Source organism: Pleurodeles waltl, chromosome 5 (assembly GCF_031143425.1).
Source record: "Pleurodeles waltl isolate 20211129_DDA chromosome 5, aPleWal1.hap1.20221129, whole genome shotgun sequence".
In the NCBI taxonomy this organism is placed as follows: Eukaryota; Metazoa; Chordata; class Amphibia; order Caudata; family Salamandridae; genus Pleurodeles; species Pleurodeles waltl.
The window spans coordinates 961,977,469-961,993,399 of NC_090444.1; the positions used below are offsets into that span (position 1 = coordinate 961,977,469).

The window sequence follows — 15,931 nt, forward strand, 5'->3', positions numbered from 1 at the left end:
TTACGAGCTGCCCCCACAACTACTGAGTCTGGTGTTAGTTGTGTTGTAATATATATTGGATCAGTGGGCGGTGGCTTATATTTTTTCTCCACCCTTGGAGTTATGGCTCTGCCTTTAACTGGATCCTGAAATATTTTTTTGAATGTTTTAGCATTCCTGGGAGCATGGGAAGGCTTTGATACTGGCTATGGGTGGAGGATAGGGTGTTAAAGAGAAAGTCATCCTCAATTGGTTCCGAATGTAAGGACACATTGTGAAACTCGGCTGCCCTTGCGACCACCTGTGTATAGGATGTACTGTCCTCAGGTGGTGACGGTTTTGTAGGATAAGAGTCTGGGCTATTGTCAGACACTGGAGCATCGTAGAGGTCCCATGCATCAGGATCATCCTGACTCATTGTGGTATGAGCTGGTGAGTGCATCAGTGGTGGAGTTGTTGCTGGTGATGCATGTATTGATGGTGGTGGAGACGGTGGTGGGGTTGTTTTCTTTGCCACCTTTGCCTGTGGTTGCTTGTCCTTTTGTTGAAAGGCAAGTTTCCTTTTTATTTTGATTGGGGGAAGAGTGGTTATCTTCCCTGTGTCCTCATGAATATGAAGCCTTCTTTGTGTGTAGTCAGGCTCTACAGATTGAAGCTCCTCTCCAAATCTATGTAATTGGGAGGTTAATCCTTGTTCCTCTGTATAGGAACTAGTTTTCGGCTCCGAGGCTGGCTGTTTCGGAACCGAAACCTTTTTGGAAGTCTTTTTAGGCTCCGAAGAAACCTTCTTAGCTTTCGGCGTGGTGTCTCGGTGCCGAAATTCTTCGGTGCCGCTGTCTCTGTGCCGAAGTTTCTCGGAGCCGCTGTCTCGGCTCCGAGGTTGCTGTGTGGCGGTATCTCGACCGGAGTCGGATGACTTCGACACCAGCATGCCCTTTTTCGGTGCCTTGGATGGGTCACCTATTTTTCGGGTTAAGCCATGGCCTGTTGGCGGTGGCGTCCCCTGGGCTTTTGTAGACTTCTCGTGAGTCTTGATTTTCGACGTCTTACTCACGGTTTTGGTTGTTTCTTTGGCGTCGAGTTCTTCTGAATCCGACTCGCAGACGGGGAAAGCTTCTTCTTCCTCCTCGAAATGATCTTGACCTGTCGGCGTGGACGCCATTTGTAGTCTCCTGGCTCTTCGGTCTCTCAGCGTCTTCCTCGACCGAAACGCTCGACAGGCTTCACAAGTATCCTCCTTGTGCTCGGGGGACAAGCACAAGTTACAGACCAGATGGTGATCCGTATACGGATACTTGTGATGGCATTTTGGGCAGAAGCGGAATGGGGTCCGTTCCATGAGCCTTGAAGTCGCACGTGGCCGGGCCGACCAGGCCCCGACAGGGGATCGAAAAAACCCCGAAGGGCCACCGGAGCTCTTCAAAATTCGGTGTCGATTTGTTCTAACTAACCCGATACCGAACGCAAACAATACCGACGTTTTTTTCCGAGATTCTAACTAACTTTCCGACCCGAAACACGGAGCGAAAAGGAACAAGTCCGAACCCAATGGCGGGAAAAAAACAATCTAAGATGGAGTCGACGCCCATGCGCAATGGAATCGAAGTGGGAGGAGTCCCTCGGTCTCGTGACTCGAAAAGACTTCTTCGAAGAAAAACAACTTGTAACACTCTGAGCCCAACACCAGACGGCGGACTGTGCACAGCATGTGTATCTGCAGCTACACATGCCATAGAACATATATATATATATATATATATATATATATATATATATATATGTCATTCAAAAGGCTAGTCAATTCTAACAGAGTAATGCTTCTTTAGTTAAACGAGCAAAACATTCTCTTTTGACAGAAACTACTCGGTGTTCTACGAGAAAGCCTGACTAACAAAACAAAGTACTTTTACCTCACCATCTGTCTGTAAACCATGTGAAAAGGTGATAATATTTGAGGGAGCAGTAGTGGTCCAAAGGGACATACCTCAGGAGGAAGCAATGCAGCAGCACACATTGGTGTCCACCTTATACGCAGCATTTCCGGCTGAACTACATCATAACATGATTTAAAGATGTTCCTTAGGTGCTGCTGAGCTTCCTTTCAATTAAACAGGTTTTCACATTTGCCACCCTTCCAATACACCTCGTGATACTAAAAAGTGGTTATTTGTGTCACTTGTGAACTAAAGGTCTGATTCAGACCTTTGTGAAGGGGTTACTCAGACGCAACAGTAACGGATATCCTGTCTGCCAAAAACAATATACCATTGTTTACCATGGTATTTAGATTTCGGCGGACGGGATATCAGTCACTCTTGCGACGGAGAAACCACTCCGCCAAGATTGAAATCAGGCCCTAAGTCGAAGCTGAAGTGTATGGTATAACAACCGGAATTTGTAAAATCTGAGAAAAATCACATTCTGCTTTAATACACTAAAATAGAGAAACACAACTAACCAGCCTAAAGCAAGAAAATAATTAGACTAATATTGAAACTGCTGTACCTGGTCCTGTCACTTGAGTGCAGATTTTCACATTGGGTTTCCCCTGGTCTGGGCTCTGGCCTTCGCTGTATCCTTCACCAAAGAAGGTCATTGAGAAGGAAGCATCGTCCATCTGAAAATGTACACATGGCTTCAGGAGACATGTCCTTTTTTTATCATAATAGATATACGTTATTTGCAATGTTTTTCATGTATCTAACTATTCTATTGCTGCCTTTGACGAGAGACACTCAAACAACTGCAGTGGGAAGATTGGTCATCATATATTTGATCTTGTTGTGAGAGGGGAGGACGTGTCAACTGTATCAACCAAAGCCCAAACTAACATCTACAGAGCTCCTAATTTTCCAACAAATAAAAACAGGTTTATTATCTAACATGGGTCCCTTTTAATAAATCCAATCAACTGACAAGAAGCTTTTTTCACCAAATTATACGATGGTTAATGAAATTTAAACTACAATATGAGCCCAAAAAAACCCCACAAGAAATGACTTGCGTCTCTATGCCTTGAAGTTACCTGTTTTTGTGTTGGTCCTTCCTTTGTAAAATGTCCAAATGAAAATAATGCTGGGTACTGAAAGCAAAGGTACACAATGTCATGTATTTAAGGGAAGCAGAGTGCTGTACAAGCAAATAACAGGTATGTATAGCATAACATAGTTACCTTTGACAAAATAGCACATAAAATGTTGCTTTCAATATTTAAGCATGCAGTTCACATTTCCACTTACTTTTATCATGAGATGCCGTCCAAAGCTGAACTTTGCAAAAAGCATAAAGAAGAGACCAGCAAACATCAGCTGAATGACAGAAGTGAGTCCACCAACAGCAAAATAGGCAGCATATTGCACCTATTGTACAAAAAAAGATTATAACAACATGAGAACTGATTTGTGTACATACATTCATCAATGTATGAATCATGCAAGAAATAAAAGCATTCAAACCAGAACAAACCAACATTCCACCTGTGTTATGGAATATTTCCTAAGATGGTCATAAAAGAAGGTGCAAGTAGAATTATTTCCATTCTAAAACACCTGCAGTCAATCAGCTTTGAGTTTAGCTTGTGTATCACAGTGGTAACTTTTTGCCCCTACTTTGAAACAAAGGAAGAGTCAATATTGCATAGTCCGATTTAAGTAATCTCTCTTTTAGATGCAGTAGAGAGGATTTGAACTGAGAATGGGCTTAACTAAGGGCTCACCATGGCTACATAGTATGGTATTAAACCACCACTCTACCTTCAGCACAGCCATGAATGATGTTTGTGAATTAATGTACGTCTGGTTCCAAAATATTATCTTTTATGGGAAGTCCAAAGCAGAAAGTTCCCACCAATAGACACAATCAAAGCAAATGATTTTGTTTCAGTTATCTGGCCCTCATAACTTGAACACATCCACTGACCTCATCTTAACTATTATTTCATCTCTGGCCTAATCCGCTACACCTAGATTTCAGTAGGGTCATTTTTTGCCAAGAGTGCCTATAAATGAAAATGTCACTTACCCAGTGTACATCTGTTCGTGGCATCAGTCGCAGTAGATTCGCATGTTCTGCAATAGCTCGCCATCTGGTGTTGGGCCGGAGTGTTACAAGTTGTTTTTCTTCGAAGAAGTCTTTCGAGTCACGGGACCGAGTGACTCCTCCTTTTGTCTCCATTGCGCATGGGCGTCGACTCCATCCTCGATTGTTTTTCCCCGCAGAGGGTGAGGTAGGAGTTGAATTGTAGTAATAGTGCCCATGCAATGGAGTGACTAAGTATGCACTTATTTAAGGTTGAGATGATACATATATAAATAATTGAAGGTAACTTCCAAACTGCTACAGGCTCCCGGGGAGGCGGGTGGGCACATGCGAATCTACTGCGACTGATGCCACGAACAGATGTACACTGGGTAAGTGACATTTTCAGTTCGATGGCATCTGTCGCTGTAGATACGCATGTTCTGCAATAGACTAGTAAGCAGTTATTTCCCCAAAAGCGGTGGATCAGCCTGTAGGAGTGGAAGTAGTCTGAAATAATGTCCTTAATACAGCTTGACCTACTGTGGCTTGTTGTGCGGATAACACGTCTACACAGTAGTGCTTGGTGAATGTGTGAGGCGTAGACCATGTGGCTGCCTTACATATTTCTTGCATTGGGATGTTTCCTAGAAAGGCCATGGTAGCACCTTTCTTTCTGGTTGAGTGTGCCCTTGGTGTAATGGGCAGCTGTCGTTTAGCTTTAAGGTAGCAGATTTGGATGCATTTAACTATCCATCTGGCTATACCTTGTTTTGAAATTGGGTTTCCTGCATGAGGTTTTTGAAATGCAATAAAGAGTTGTTTAGTCTTTCTGATGTTCTTTGTTCTGTCAATGTAATACATTAATGCTCTTTTGACATCTAATGTATGTAGTGCCCTTTCAGCTACGGTATCTGGCTGTGGAAAGAACACCGGAAGTTCCACTGTTTGATTTAGATGGAACGGTGAAATAACCTTTGGCAAAAATTTAGGATTGGTCCTTAGGACGACTTTATTTTTGTGTAGTTGTATAAAAGGTTCCTGTATAGTAAACGCCTGAATCTCGCTTACTCTTCTCAGGGAAGTAATGGCGATGAGAAATGCCACCTTCCAGGTTAGGAACTGTATGTCGCAGGAGTGCATGGGTTCAAAAGGTGGACCCATAAGTCTAGTTAGGACAACATTTAGGTTCCATGAAGGAACAGGTAGTGTTCTTGGTGGTATAATTCTCCTAAGGCCCTCCATGAATGCTTTAATGACTGGTATTTTATATAGGGAAGTTGAATAGGTAGTCTGCAGGTATGCAGATATTGCTGCAAGGTGAATCTTAATGGAAGAGAAAGCTAGGTTAGATTTTTGTAAGTGAAGCAAGTAACCCACCACATGTTCTGGAGTTGTGTGTAATGGTTGTATTTGATTAATATGGCAGTAGCAAACAAACCTCTTCCATTTACTTGCATAGCAGTGCCTGGTGGATGGCCTTCTTGCTTGTTTTATGACTTCCATACATTCTTGGGTAAGTTGTAAGTGCCCGAATTCTAGGATTTCAGGAGCCAGATTGCTAGATTCAGCGATGCTGGATCTGGGTGTCTGATCTTTTGGTTGTGCTGTGTCAACAGATCTGGCCTGTTGGGCAATTTGATGCAGGGTACCACTGATAGGTCTAGCAGCGTTGTGTACCAGGGTTGCCTTGCCCAAGTTGGTGCTATCAATATGAGTTTGAGTTTGCTTTGACTGAGTTTGTTTACCAGGTAAGGAAGGAGAGGGAGAGGAGGAAAAGCGTAAGCAAATATCCCTGACCAGTTCATCCATAGGGCATTGCCTTGGGATTGTTTGTGTGGGTATCTGGATGCGAAGTTTTGGCATTTTGCGTTCTCCCTTGTCGCAAACAAGTCTATCTGAGGTGTTCCCCAGAGTTTGAAATAAGTGTTCAGTATTTGGGGGTGAATTTCCCATTCGTGGACCTGTTGGTGATCTCGAGAGAGATTGTCTGCGAGTTGATTTTGTATCCCTGGTATAAACTGTGCAATTAGGCGAATTTGGTTGTGAATTGCCCAATGCCAAATTTTTTGTGCTAACATGCTTAACTGCGTGGAGTGCGTCCCTCCCTGCTTGTTTAGATAATACATTGTTGTCATGTTGTCTGTTTTGACGAGAATGTATTTGTGAACTATTATTGGTTGGAAAGCTTTTAGTGCTTGAAAAACTGCAAGAAGTTCTAGGTGATTGATATGCAGTTTTGTTTGATGTACGTTCCATTGTCCTTGTATGCTGTGTTGATCGAGGTGTGCTCCCCACCCTGTCATGGAAGCATCTGTTGTTATTACGTATTGTGGCACTGGGTCTTGGAAAGGCCGCCCCTTGTTTAAATTTATGTTGTTCCACCACAGAAGCGAGAGGTAAGTTTGGCGGTCTATTAACACCAGATCTAGAAGGTGACCCTGTGCTTGAGACCACTGTGATGCTAGGCATTGTTGTAAGGGCCTCATGTGCAGTCTTGCGTTTGGGACAATGGCTATGCATGATGACATCATGCCTAGGAGTTGTAATACCATCTTTGCTTGTATCTTTTGTGTTGGATACATGCGTTGTATGATGGTGTTGAAATTTTGAATTCTTTGTGGACTTGGAGTGGCTACTCCTTTTGATGTGTCTATTATGGCTCCCAGGTATTGTTGTACCTTGCGTGGCCGAATCTTGGATTTTGTGAAATTGACGGTGAACCCTAGTTTGAAGAGGGTTTGTATGATATGATTTGTGTGATTTGAGCACTCTATTAACGAATGGGCCTTGATTAGCCAGTCGTCTAGATATGGGAACACATGTATTTGCTGCCTTCTGATGTGTGCAGCGACTACCGCTAGACATTTGGTAAAGACTCTTGGTGCGGTTGTTAATCCGAAAGGCAGTACCTTGAATTGGTAATGTATTCCTTTGAATACAAACCTTAGGTATTTCCTGTGCGATGGGTGAATTGGTATATGGAAATAAGCATCCTTGAGGTCTAAAGTTGCCATGTAGTCGTGCAGCTTTAGCAATGGCAATACTTCTTGTAGTGTGACCATGTGGAAGTGGTCTGATTTGATGAAAGTGTTGACTACTCTGAGGTCTAGGATTGGTCTCAGTGTTTTGTCCTTCTTTGGTATCAGAAAGTACAGTGAGTAAACTCCTGTGTTTATTTGTGTGTTTGGCACTAATTCGATTGCATTCTTTTGCAATAGTGCCTGCACTTCTATCTCTAGGAGATTGGAATGGTGTGTTGTTAAATTTTGTGCTTTTGGTGGTATGTTTGGAGGGAACTGTAGAAATTCTATGCAGTAACCATGTTGGATAATTGCTAGAACCCAAGTGTCTGTAGTGATTTTCTCCCATGCTCTGTAATAATGACCTATTCGTCCCCCCACTGGTGTTGTGTGGAGGGGGTGAGTGACATGTGAGTCACTGTTTAGTAGTAGGGGTTTTGGGGCTTTGGAATCTTCCTCTATTTCTAGGGAATTGCCCTCCTCTATATTGTCCCCGAAAACCTCCTCTATACTGTCCTTGGTAACTGGACGGTGTGGCTTGTGAGGTGCTGGCTTGTGTGCTTTGACCCCGAAACCCCCCTCGAAAGGGCGTTTTACGGAATGAGCTGTAATTCCCTCTGCTCTGCGGGGAGTAGAGTGCGCCCATGGCTTTGGCAGTGTCCGTATCTTTTTTGAGTTTCTCAATCGCTGTGTCCACTTCTGGACCGAACAGTTCTTTTTCATTAAAAGGCATATTGAGAACTGCTTGTTGAATCTCTGGTTTAAATCCAGACGTTCGGAGCCATGCATGCCTTCTGATAGTTACAGATGTATTAATTGTCCGTGCAGCTGTATCTGCAGCGTCCATGGAGGAGCGGATCTGGTTGTTGGAGATGGCCTGTCCCTCCTCAACCACTTGTTTTGCCCTATTTTGGAAGTCTTTGGGCAGATGTTCAATGAGATGTTGCATCTCGTCCCAGTGGGCTCTGTCATAGCGCGCAAGTAGTGCCTGGGAGTTCGCGATGCGCCACTGGTTTGCAGCTTGTGCTGCGACTCTTTTACCAGCTGCATCAAACTTGCGGCTTTCTTTATCTGGGGGTGGTGCATCTCCAGATGTGTGAGAGTTGGCCCTTTTCCTAGCTGCTCCTACAACAACAGAGTCTGGTGGCAGCTGTGTTGTGATGAAAGCCGGGTCTGTAGGAGGCGGCTTATACTTTTTTTCCACCCTTGGTGTGATTGCCCTACTTTTGACCGGGTCCTTAAATATGTCTTTTGCGTGCCGGAGCATACCAGGGAGCATAGGCAGGCTTTGGTAGGAGCTGTGGGTGGAGGAGAGTGTGTTGAACAGGAAATCATCCTCGACCTGTTCTGAGTGGAGGCTTACGTTGTGAAATTGTGCTGCTCTAGCCACCACCTGAGAGTACGCGGTGCTGTCTTCTGGTGGAGATGGTTTTGTAGGGTATGCCTCTGGGCTGTTATCTGACACTGGGGCGTCGTATAGGTCCCATGCGTCCTGGTCTTGGTCACCCTGGCTCATGGTGGTGTGAGCTGGGGAGTGTGATGGCGTTTGTGCTGGTGAAACGTTAATCACGGGCGGAGGAGAGGGTGGTGGTGTAACTCTTTTCACCACTTTTGGTTGTGGTACTTGTTCCGCCTGGAACTCCAACCTTCTCTTTCTCCTAATGGGGGGAAGGGTGCTTATTTTTCCTGTCCCCTGCTGAATGAAGATACGCTTTTGCGTATGGTCCGCATCAGTTGCTTGTAGCTCTTCCTCAAACCTATGCTTCTGCATTTGGGAGGTTAGCGAGTGCTCTTCTGTATAAGAGCCTGAAGCTGGGTCGCTTGCAGTTTGTTTCGGCGTCGAAACTGTGTCTGCGTGTTTTTTCGGCTCCGAGGTGACTTTTTTCCTTTTCGGTGCCGAAACCTCTCGGCGTCGATCTGTTTCGGTGCCGCTGTCTCGGCGTCGAGCCGTGTCCACACCGGCATCTCGGTGTCGAGGCTTGTCTCCAGCACTTTCTCGGTCCCGAGAAGGCTGCGTGCCGGTGTCTCGACCGGAGTCGGACGATCTCGGCACTGTTTGGGCCTTTTTCGGTGCCGACGGTCGGTCACCGATTTTATGGGTTGAGCCATGGCCTGGTGGCAGTGGCGTCCCCTGGGCCTTGTAAATGTTTCTTTGTGTGGTTTTCGACGTCTTACTCACGGTTTGTGTATCGTCGAATCCTTCGGAGTCTGAGTCTTGGATCGAGAAGGTACCTTCCTCTTCCTGTTCCTCGAACTCCCGTTGGGCTGTCGGTGCGGACGCCATTTGAAGTCTTCTGGCTCGACGGTCTCGGAGTGTTTTTCGGGACCGGAACGCACGACAGGCCTCGCAGGTGTCTTCGCTGTGCTCAGGTGACAGGCACAGGTTGCAGACCAAGTGTTGGTCTGTGTAGGGGTATTTATTGTGGCATTTGGGGCAGAAACGGAACGGGGTCCGTTCCATCGGCGTTCCTCAGCACGCGGTCGGGCCGACCAGGCCCCGACGGAGGATCGAAAAACTACCCCGAAGGGCACCGGAGCTCTTCGATCTTCGATGCGGTGTTGAATCTAAGTACGCCGATCCCGAACGCAACAATACCGACGAAAATCTTCCGAAATTAACTATTTTTTCCGTTCCGAAACTCGGAGCGACAGGAACACGTCCGAACCCGATGGCGGAAAAAAAACAATCGAGGATGGAGTCGACGCCCATGCGCAATGGAGACAAAAGGAGGAGTCACTCGGTCCCGTGACTCGAAAGACTTCTTCGAAGAAAAACAACTTGTAACACTCCGGCCCAACACCAGATGGCGAGCTATTGCAGAACATGCGTATCTACAGCGACAGATGCCATCGAACATTCAATTATGTTTGATTCACTGTAAAATGGAGTAAGTAAGCCATTCTAAGGATCACTTGCAGTTATTGCAAGAAGTTTCATTCTCTCTAGAGCTTGCGTAAGTAGAATGTCTTTGTGCATAACCTTTTTGAAGCCTGTGGCACCTATAAAACGTACATTTTTTTTTTCAAAGCAGTTTACTTCATCACACAGATATATATGAAAACTGTTGGTGTACTTCACTAAGAAGCCTTACATACTTTTTTAGGGATTCAGTGTTTCTCAGCGCAAGGTCAAAGTGTTCCAACAATTTAATTTGAATCAACAGCTGTATCTCCCTGTTTTTATTCTAAACCCTACTCTAGAAGTAAGATATACTGTGCATAAATTAGGCCACTTTGGTCACAATTCTAAGTTAGAAGGATTTCAGTGAGGGGGCGCAGGGATGGAGGGCGAACAATGTGGTTGAATTTTAGGATTGCCGTTGAATCTCCACACAAATCTGTTTAGCACACGTTGATCCTCACAGAATGAGGAATAAACGTGCAGACAATTTTTTGGGGCCGACAATTTATACAGAATTAGAAATTACGTGGAGATTAATGATAAATATATCACCTGCTCTGAGCTGGTTTAACATGGGACTGAAGCAGACAGGGGATGGTCAGGGGCAGTGGTGAGGATGGATGGAGATAGAGGAAAAAGTGGGCTGGTATGGAGGAGAGACCATTGCATGCTCCCTCCATGCCATTGGAACGGGGTCAAACACATCCAAGGCCTGAGACAGGCCCTGCGAATGCATCCCACGCATAAAGAGATTTTACTGGCCAGATTTCGCAGCTGGTGAAATTGTGTCTTGGTTCCCATATCTTGTTAGTCTGGGGGCAGGAATACTGGCCCTTTAGTTTATTAGGACAGGACTATGACATTTCAATCATCGTGAAGTGCCTTCTGTTACCTTAGCAGCATATATTACTACTGTTGCACGGACTGCCTTTTGTGTCAAAGAAGGTTACAAATCATATGCTATTCCTGCAATGGAAAGTATTCATGAACAGAAAGGGGGAAATAAATTAGAATCCATGGAAATTCAAAGGATCGTTCTTTTTTTGCAGATCAGACAGGCAACGCCATATGTTTTCTATGAACACCACGTATTGGACATTTGCACACTTGCTCCAAGGATGATGCTCAGTTTGAGGAAGAAAAGCTAAGGAAAATGATACTTACCCAGTAAGCATCTGTTTGTGGCAAGTAGTGCTGAAGATTCACATGCTTAGCATAATCCTGCCATCTAGTTTTGGGCTCAGAAGTGCGCAAGTTGCTTTTCTTCAAAGAAAGTCTTTTGGGTCATGTGATAGAGGGACTCCTCCTCTTGCTGGTAATGCGCATGGTCATCAACTTAATTATTAGATTGTTTTCTTGCAGGGCTGGTGAGAATGGAATGAGAAGTGGAGCATAGAATATTGAGATGTCCATGCTAAAGGAATTTGTCTTAGCCTATAAAAGTAACTGCAACAACCACAGGTGTACGAGAATGAAGGTCGGTGCACGGAAACTTACATCTCTACATGCCACAAACAAATTCTTATTGTGTAAGTAACATTTTCCTTCGAGGCATGTGTGGCTGTAGATAGACATGCTTAGCATAGACTGAAAAGCAGTCCTCCAAAAGCGGTGGCTAGCCTTTGAGGGTCGCAGTTGTTTGAGATAATGTACTTAGAACTGCTTGCCCACATTGACTTTGACGGGCCAGCACACACAGTAATGTTTCATAAATGTATGTGGTGTAGACCAGGTAGGTGTTTTAAAAATGTCAGCTCTAGGTATATTTCCTAGGAATACCAGTGAAGCTCTTTTTTTGCAAATGAGTGAGCTCTAGGAGGGATAGGTAAAGTTATTTTAGCTTTAACATAGCATGCATGGATGCATTTGACAATCCAATGTGCAATGCCCAATTTAGAAATGGTCCTTCCTCTGTGTGGTTTTGAAAAGGCAATAAATAGTTGCTGTGTTTTCCTAAATGTTTTGGTTCTATCAATATAATACATGAGGGCTCGTTTAACATCTAAGGTGAATAGAGCCCCTTTCTGCAACTGAGCCAGGTTGTGGAAAAAATACTGGCAAGTCAATAGATTAAGGTGGAATTGAGATACTACCTTTGAAATAAATTTTAGATTGGTATGTAATCTTTATGTAGTTGGAAGAAAGGTTCTTCTAAAGTGAATGCCTGAAGCTCAGAAGAATGCCTGAAGCTCACCGATACGTCTGAGTGAAGTGATAGAAACTAGAAATGATGACTTCTAGGATAAGAACTGGAGATGGCTTGAATGGAGGGCCCATTAATCTGTTAATAGAATATTGAGATTCCAGGTGGGAGCTGGTGGCACCCAAGGAGGAATGACCCTTTTATGACCTTCCAAAAAGGCTTTAACAACTGGAATCCTGACTAATGACACTAAGTGTTGCCTTATAGATGTAAAAGCTAAACCTCGCTGAGGTGTGCAAATAAAGTAGAGAACATGCAAAGTCTTGAACATTAGGTCATTAAGTTTTAAAAGATCAATTTGTTTGGAATGACAGTAGTGTCAAATCTTTTCCGCTTTGCAGCATATCAAGCATGAGCAGTGGGCCTGTGTGCTTCTTTAAGGATGTCCTTACAGGGCTGTAGTAGGTTCAAATAACCAAACTCTAGGACTTCAGAAGGCAGAATGCAAGGTTGAGGGATCTGGGGTCTGGGTGCCTAATTTCTCTATGGTTCTACATAAGAAGGTCCTGCCTGGGTCTAGGAAAGACCGTCCTTTTAGGAGATTGTTGGTGTTTTACCACTGGAGAGAGTGGCAAACTTGATGGCTGACCGACACTAGATCTTCCCATTAACCCTCTGCTTGAGGCCACTAGTGCACTAAGCACTCTTGCAACAGATGCATGTTGAGTCTGTTGTAGTAATGGGATGACATCTTGAATAGTAACCACGTGCAAGTGCTCTGAGGGGATGTATTCGTTTAGGCGTCAGAGGTCCACAATTGGTCTTAAGGTCCCGTCCACTTTGGGAATAAGGAAGTAGAGTAAATAGACTACTGTGGTTTGCTAGTGTATTGGCACTGGCTCTATTGCACCTTTTTTGAGGAGGGTCTTATCTTCCTCCTTGAGCAACTGTTGATGTTCTGATAAGAGTTTGCAACATGGAATGTTTGGAGGTGTGGAAGGGAGATCCAGACCATAACTATGTTGGACAATATCCAACACACATTGGTCGGAGGTGATGTTCCGCTAGGTGGGAACGCAACCTTGTAGTCGACCGAAAGGTGTTGTCTGGGCTGATGGTTAGAAAGTTAGCGTTTGTTGAAGGTGGCATATGGGTTGGTGAAATCACCCTTGCCTTTCCCCCTGGAATTATTGCCCCAATCGTAGCCCCTATAGTATCCTCTGGGTGAGGTGGTTTGTGCTTGGCGACGTTGGTAGGATCAGGTGAGGTCTGTGGAAGAGGATTATGTTCCGCCACGATAGGGGAAGCGGCAAAAGGAGCTGTGTTGCTATGATGCTTACAATGGTCTCATAGCTTTGGTCGTCTCATTGTCTTTCTTTATTTTCTCAAGTAGAGTGTCCACTTGAGCGTCAAAGAGGTGTGCACCATCAAAAGAAAGTGTGAATATGCTTTGTACCACTTCGGGTTTGAAGCATGAGATCCTAAGCCAAGCGTGACAGCTAAAAAGCATGCTGAAGTTAATGCCTCTTGCTGAAGTGTTGGCTGCATCAAGTGAGTAGCAAATGGAGGTATTTGCAATTAATTTACCCACAGGTGATCTCATATGCTCTTTTTTATGCTCCACAGATGACGACGGAGCCCCTCCATCTAGTCTCAATGGGCTCAGAAGAGGCCAAAGGAGTTGGCAACTCTCCACTGCTTGGCAGACTGGGTGCCCAACCCTCTTCCCCGCTGCATCTATTTTTTTACTAATAGTCTGGTGGGGGCGCCTCACCAGATATATGTGAGTTTGTTTGTTTTCTCGCTGCGTAAACCACCAGAGAGTCTGGAGGGAGATGATCTTTCTGTACATAGGGCTGTTAGGGAAAGGTTTATATTTCTTAGCAACCCTTGGCGTAATGACACAGATAGATGTCAAGTGTGTCCCAGCATACTTTTAAGCATAGGCGGATACTGTGTCGAGAGGACATGGTTTTGAACAAAAACACATCCTCTAGTGGTCCTGTGTGGATCTTATGATAAACAGCTTCCCTACCTAGGATGTTGTGGTAGCTAGTTGTGTCGTCTGAAGGAGAAGGTTCTGCCGAGTACAGATTGGGATCTGTGTCTCTAGGTGTGTCTATGTTATAAGCATCCCACGGGTCATCATGTGGTGGAATGGAGTACTGGTCTCATCATCCTTCCCCAGCCCCTCCTCCAAAAGAATAAAAAGACCCCTCTGGAGAACATGTTGCAGATGCAGGAGGTGGAAGGAGTGGGTGCATCAGGCCAGTAGCCTTGTGAGCCTTCTTTCTGTGTTTTGGTGGTATAGGTTTGTCCAAAGCCTCCTCAAATGTCGGTTGTTTCTTTGTTGGTTGTGCACTAGTATGGGAGGTCTTGCCAAGATACGCCCAGTGTCTGGGAGAATGACAATGGTTTTGACTCAAGTACATTTCATCCTGCATCCTTTGGGGGCACATGTTCACGGTTTCGGATCCAACCACAGGTTTTGTGAAGGAGCAAGATTTTGGCTCCGCTGCAACCTTGGATGCTGAGGCTTTCTATGCTGTGGGTCTGATGTTGATTTCGGCTCCAAGGTGGAGTGATGTTTTGGCACCGACACCCTCTATTCCGTTGTTCAACTCAACTTCGATGGTGTGGGAGTCGGTTCAAGAGTATGAGACTTCTGCTATTTTTTCAGTCCTGAACTGTATCTGGGTGTTTCCGCTACAGCTGCTCAGTGCCGACCATGGCCAGAGGGCAGTGGTGGCCCGAGTGAATATTTTGGTTGATCCAGACACTTTGGGATGGCTTGCTGGTGTAGGGGCTGGATGAGGGTGCACGATACTTTCGGGTTGCCCCGGCATGAGGTCCTGTATCTTAAGCTCAGAGCCTGAGCTGTATTCAGGTGAAAAGGAACACTCGTCTGCTGCCGACACCAGGGCTTCGTCCTGAGGTTCTTCTGATCCAAAGAGGTCCGGTGTATGTTCAGCGCTGCAGCAGGACATCTCGAGCCATCGATCATGCAGTGCTTTATTGGACCAAAAGGACTTGCAGGTCGCGGAGAGAGGCACAAGTTACACATCTGATGAAGATCGGTGCCTGGGTAGTTGGCGTGGCATTGTGGACAGAAGAGGAAGGGTGTTTGTTACATCACTGGGTGGACATGATGTGGAGGAAACGTGGAAGATAAAGTGTGCCTCGAAGGGTGAAGGCCCACAGGGGCTGCAGCTGACTGGAGTCATCCAAACAAAGTCAGCATTGATGCCCAGATGAGGAAGACAGAGGAGCCGCGATCAAAAACAATACAGGCAGTAAAGTTTGGAAAGAAGAAACCACAACGGTGCACAGATGGTATTGACTATATGGAGAAAGTGCACTCCTGATTCAGAAGGATATTAGAAAACCAAGTGCAGGCAGCTGGCCCACTCCACATGAAAAGCCAGAGTACGTTTAAAAGAACATATATGACTAGTCTGGACTCGTACTCAATAAAAAAAAAAAAAAAAGGTAAGATAATCCTGAAGGGTTTAAACGTGGCTTCTGCAAAGCTTTCTTACACAGAAGTAGTATATGGAATTATGACCTGTATTATCAAAGTCAAAAGGCAAACTTCACATTTTAACTGGAGCCCCATCACTTTTGCCAAATAGACCTCAAATGGCCATGTGGTTGTATCTATGGTCAGTCATTTAATAGTACAATGGTTGTGGATGGAAGCACAGACATGCTGTAATGTTGCTTCTTGACCTCTACCACAGAAAGGTGCTCCTGAGTCAGGAGGTGACTTGAATATGCTCCTGAAAGGATCCAGTGACCTGGGTATCAGCAACTCCAGAAGTGGGTACATCAGCAAACTTGCAGTATGGGATGAGAAAGAAGTAGTAC

At 45.0% G+C, this 15,931-nt stretch overlaps 1 protein-coding gene across 1 annotated transcript in view; it reads right to left on the bottom strand.

Moving 5' to 3' along the window:
• The window catches only part of SCCPDH (saccharopine dehydrogenase (putative)), a 153,113-nt gene that overhangs the window by 62,952 nt on the left and 74,230 nt on the right, over positions 1 to 15,931 (bottom strand). The window contains exons 8-10 of the mRNA XM_069235082.1: positions 3,219 to 3,338; positions 3,005 to 3,061; positions 2,485 to 2,596 (exon numbers count right to left, since the gene is read on the bottom strand). Coding sequence (XP_069091183.1) covers positions 2,485 to 2,596; positions 3,005 to 3,061; positions 3,219 to 3,338 — 289 coding nt within the window. The remainder of the gene's footprint in view (positions 1 to 2,484; positions 2,597 to 3,004; positions 3,062 to 3,218; positions 3,339 to 15,931) is intronic.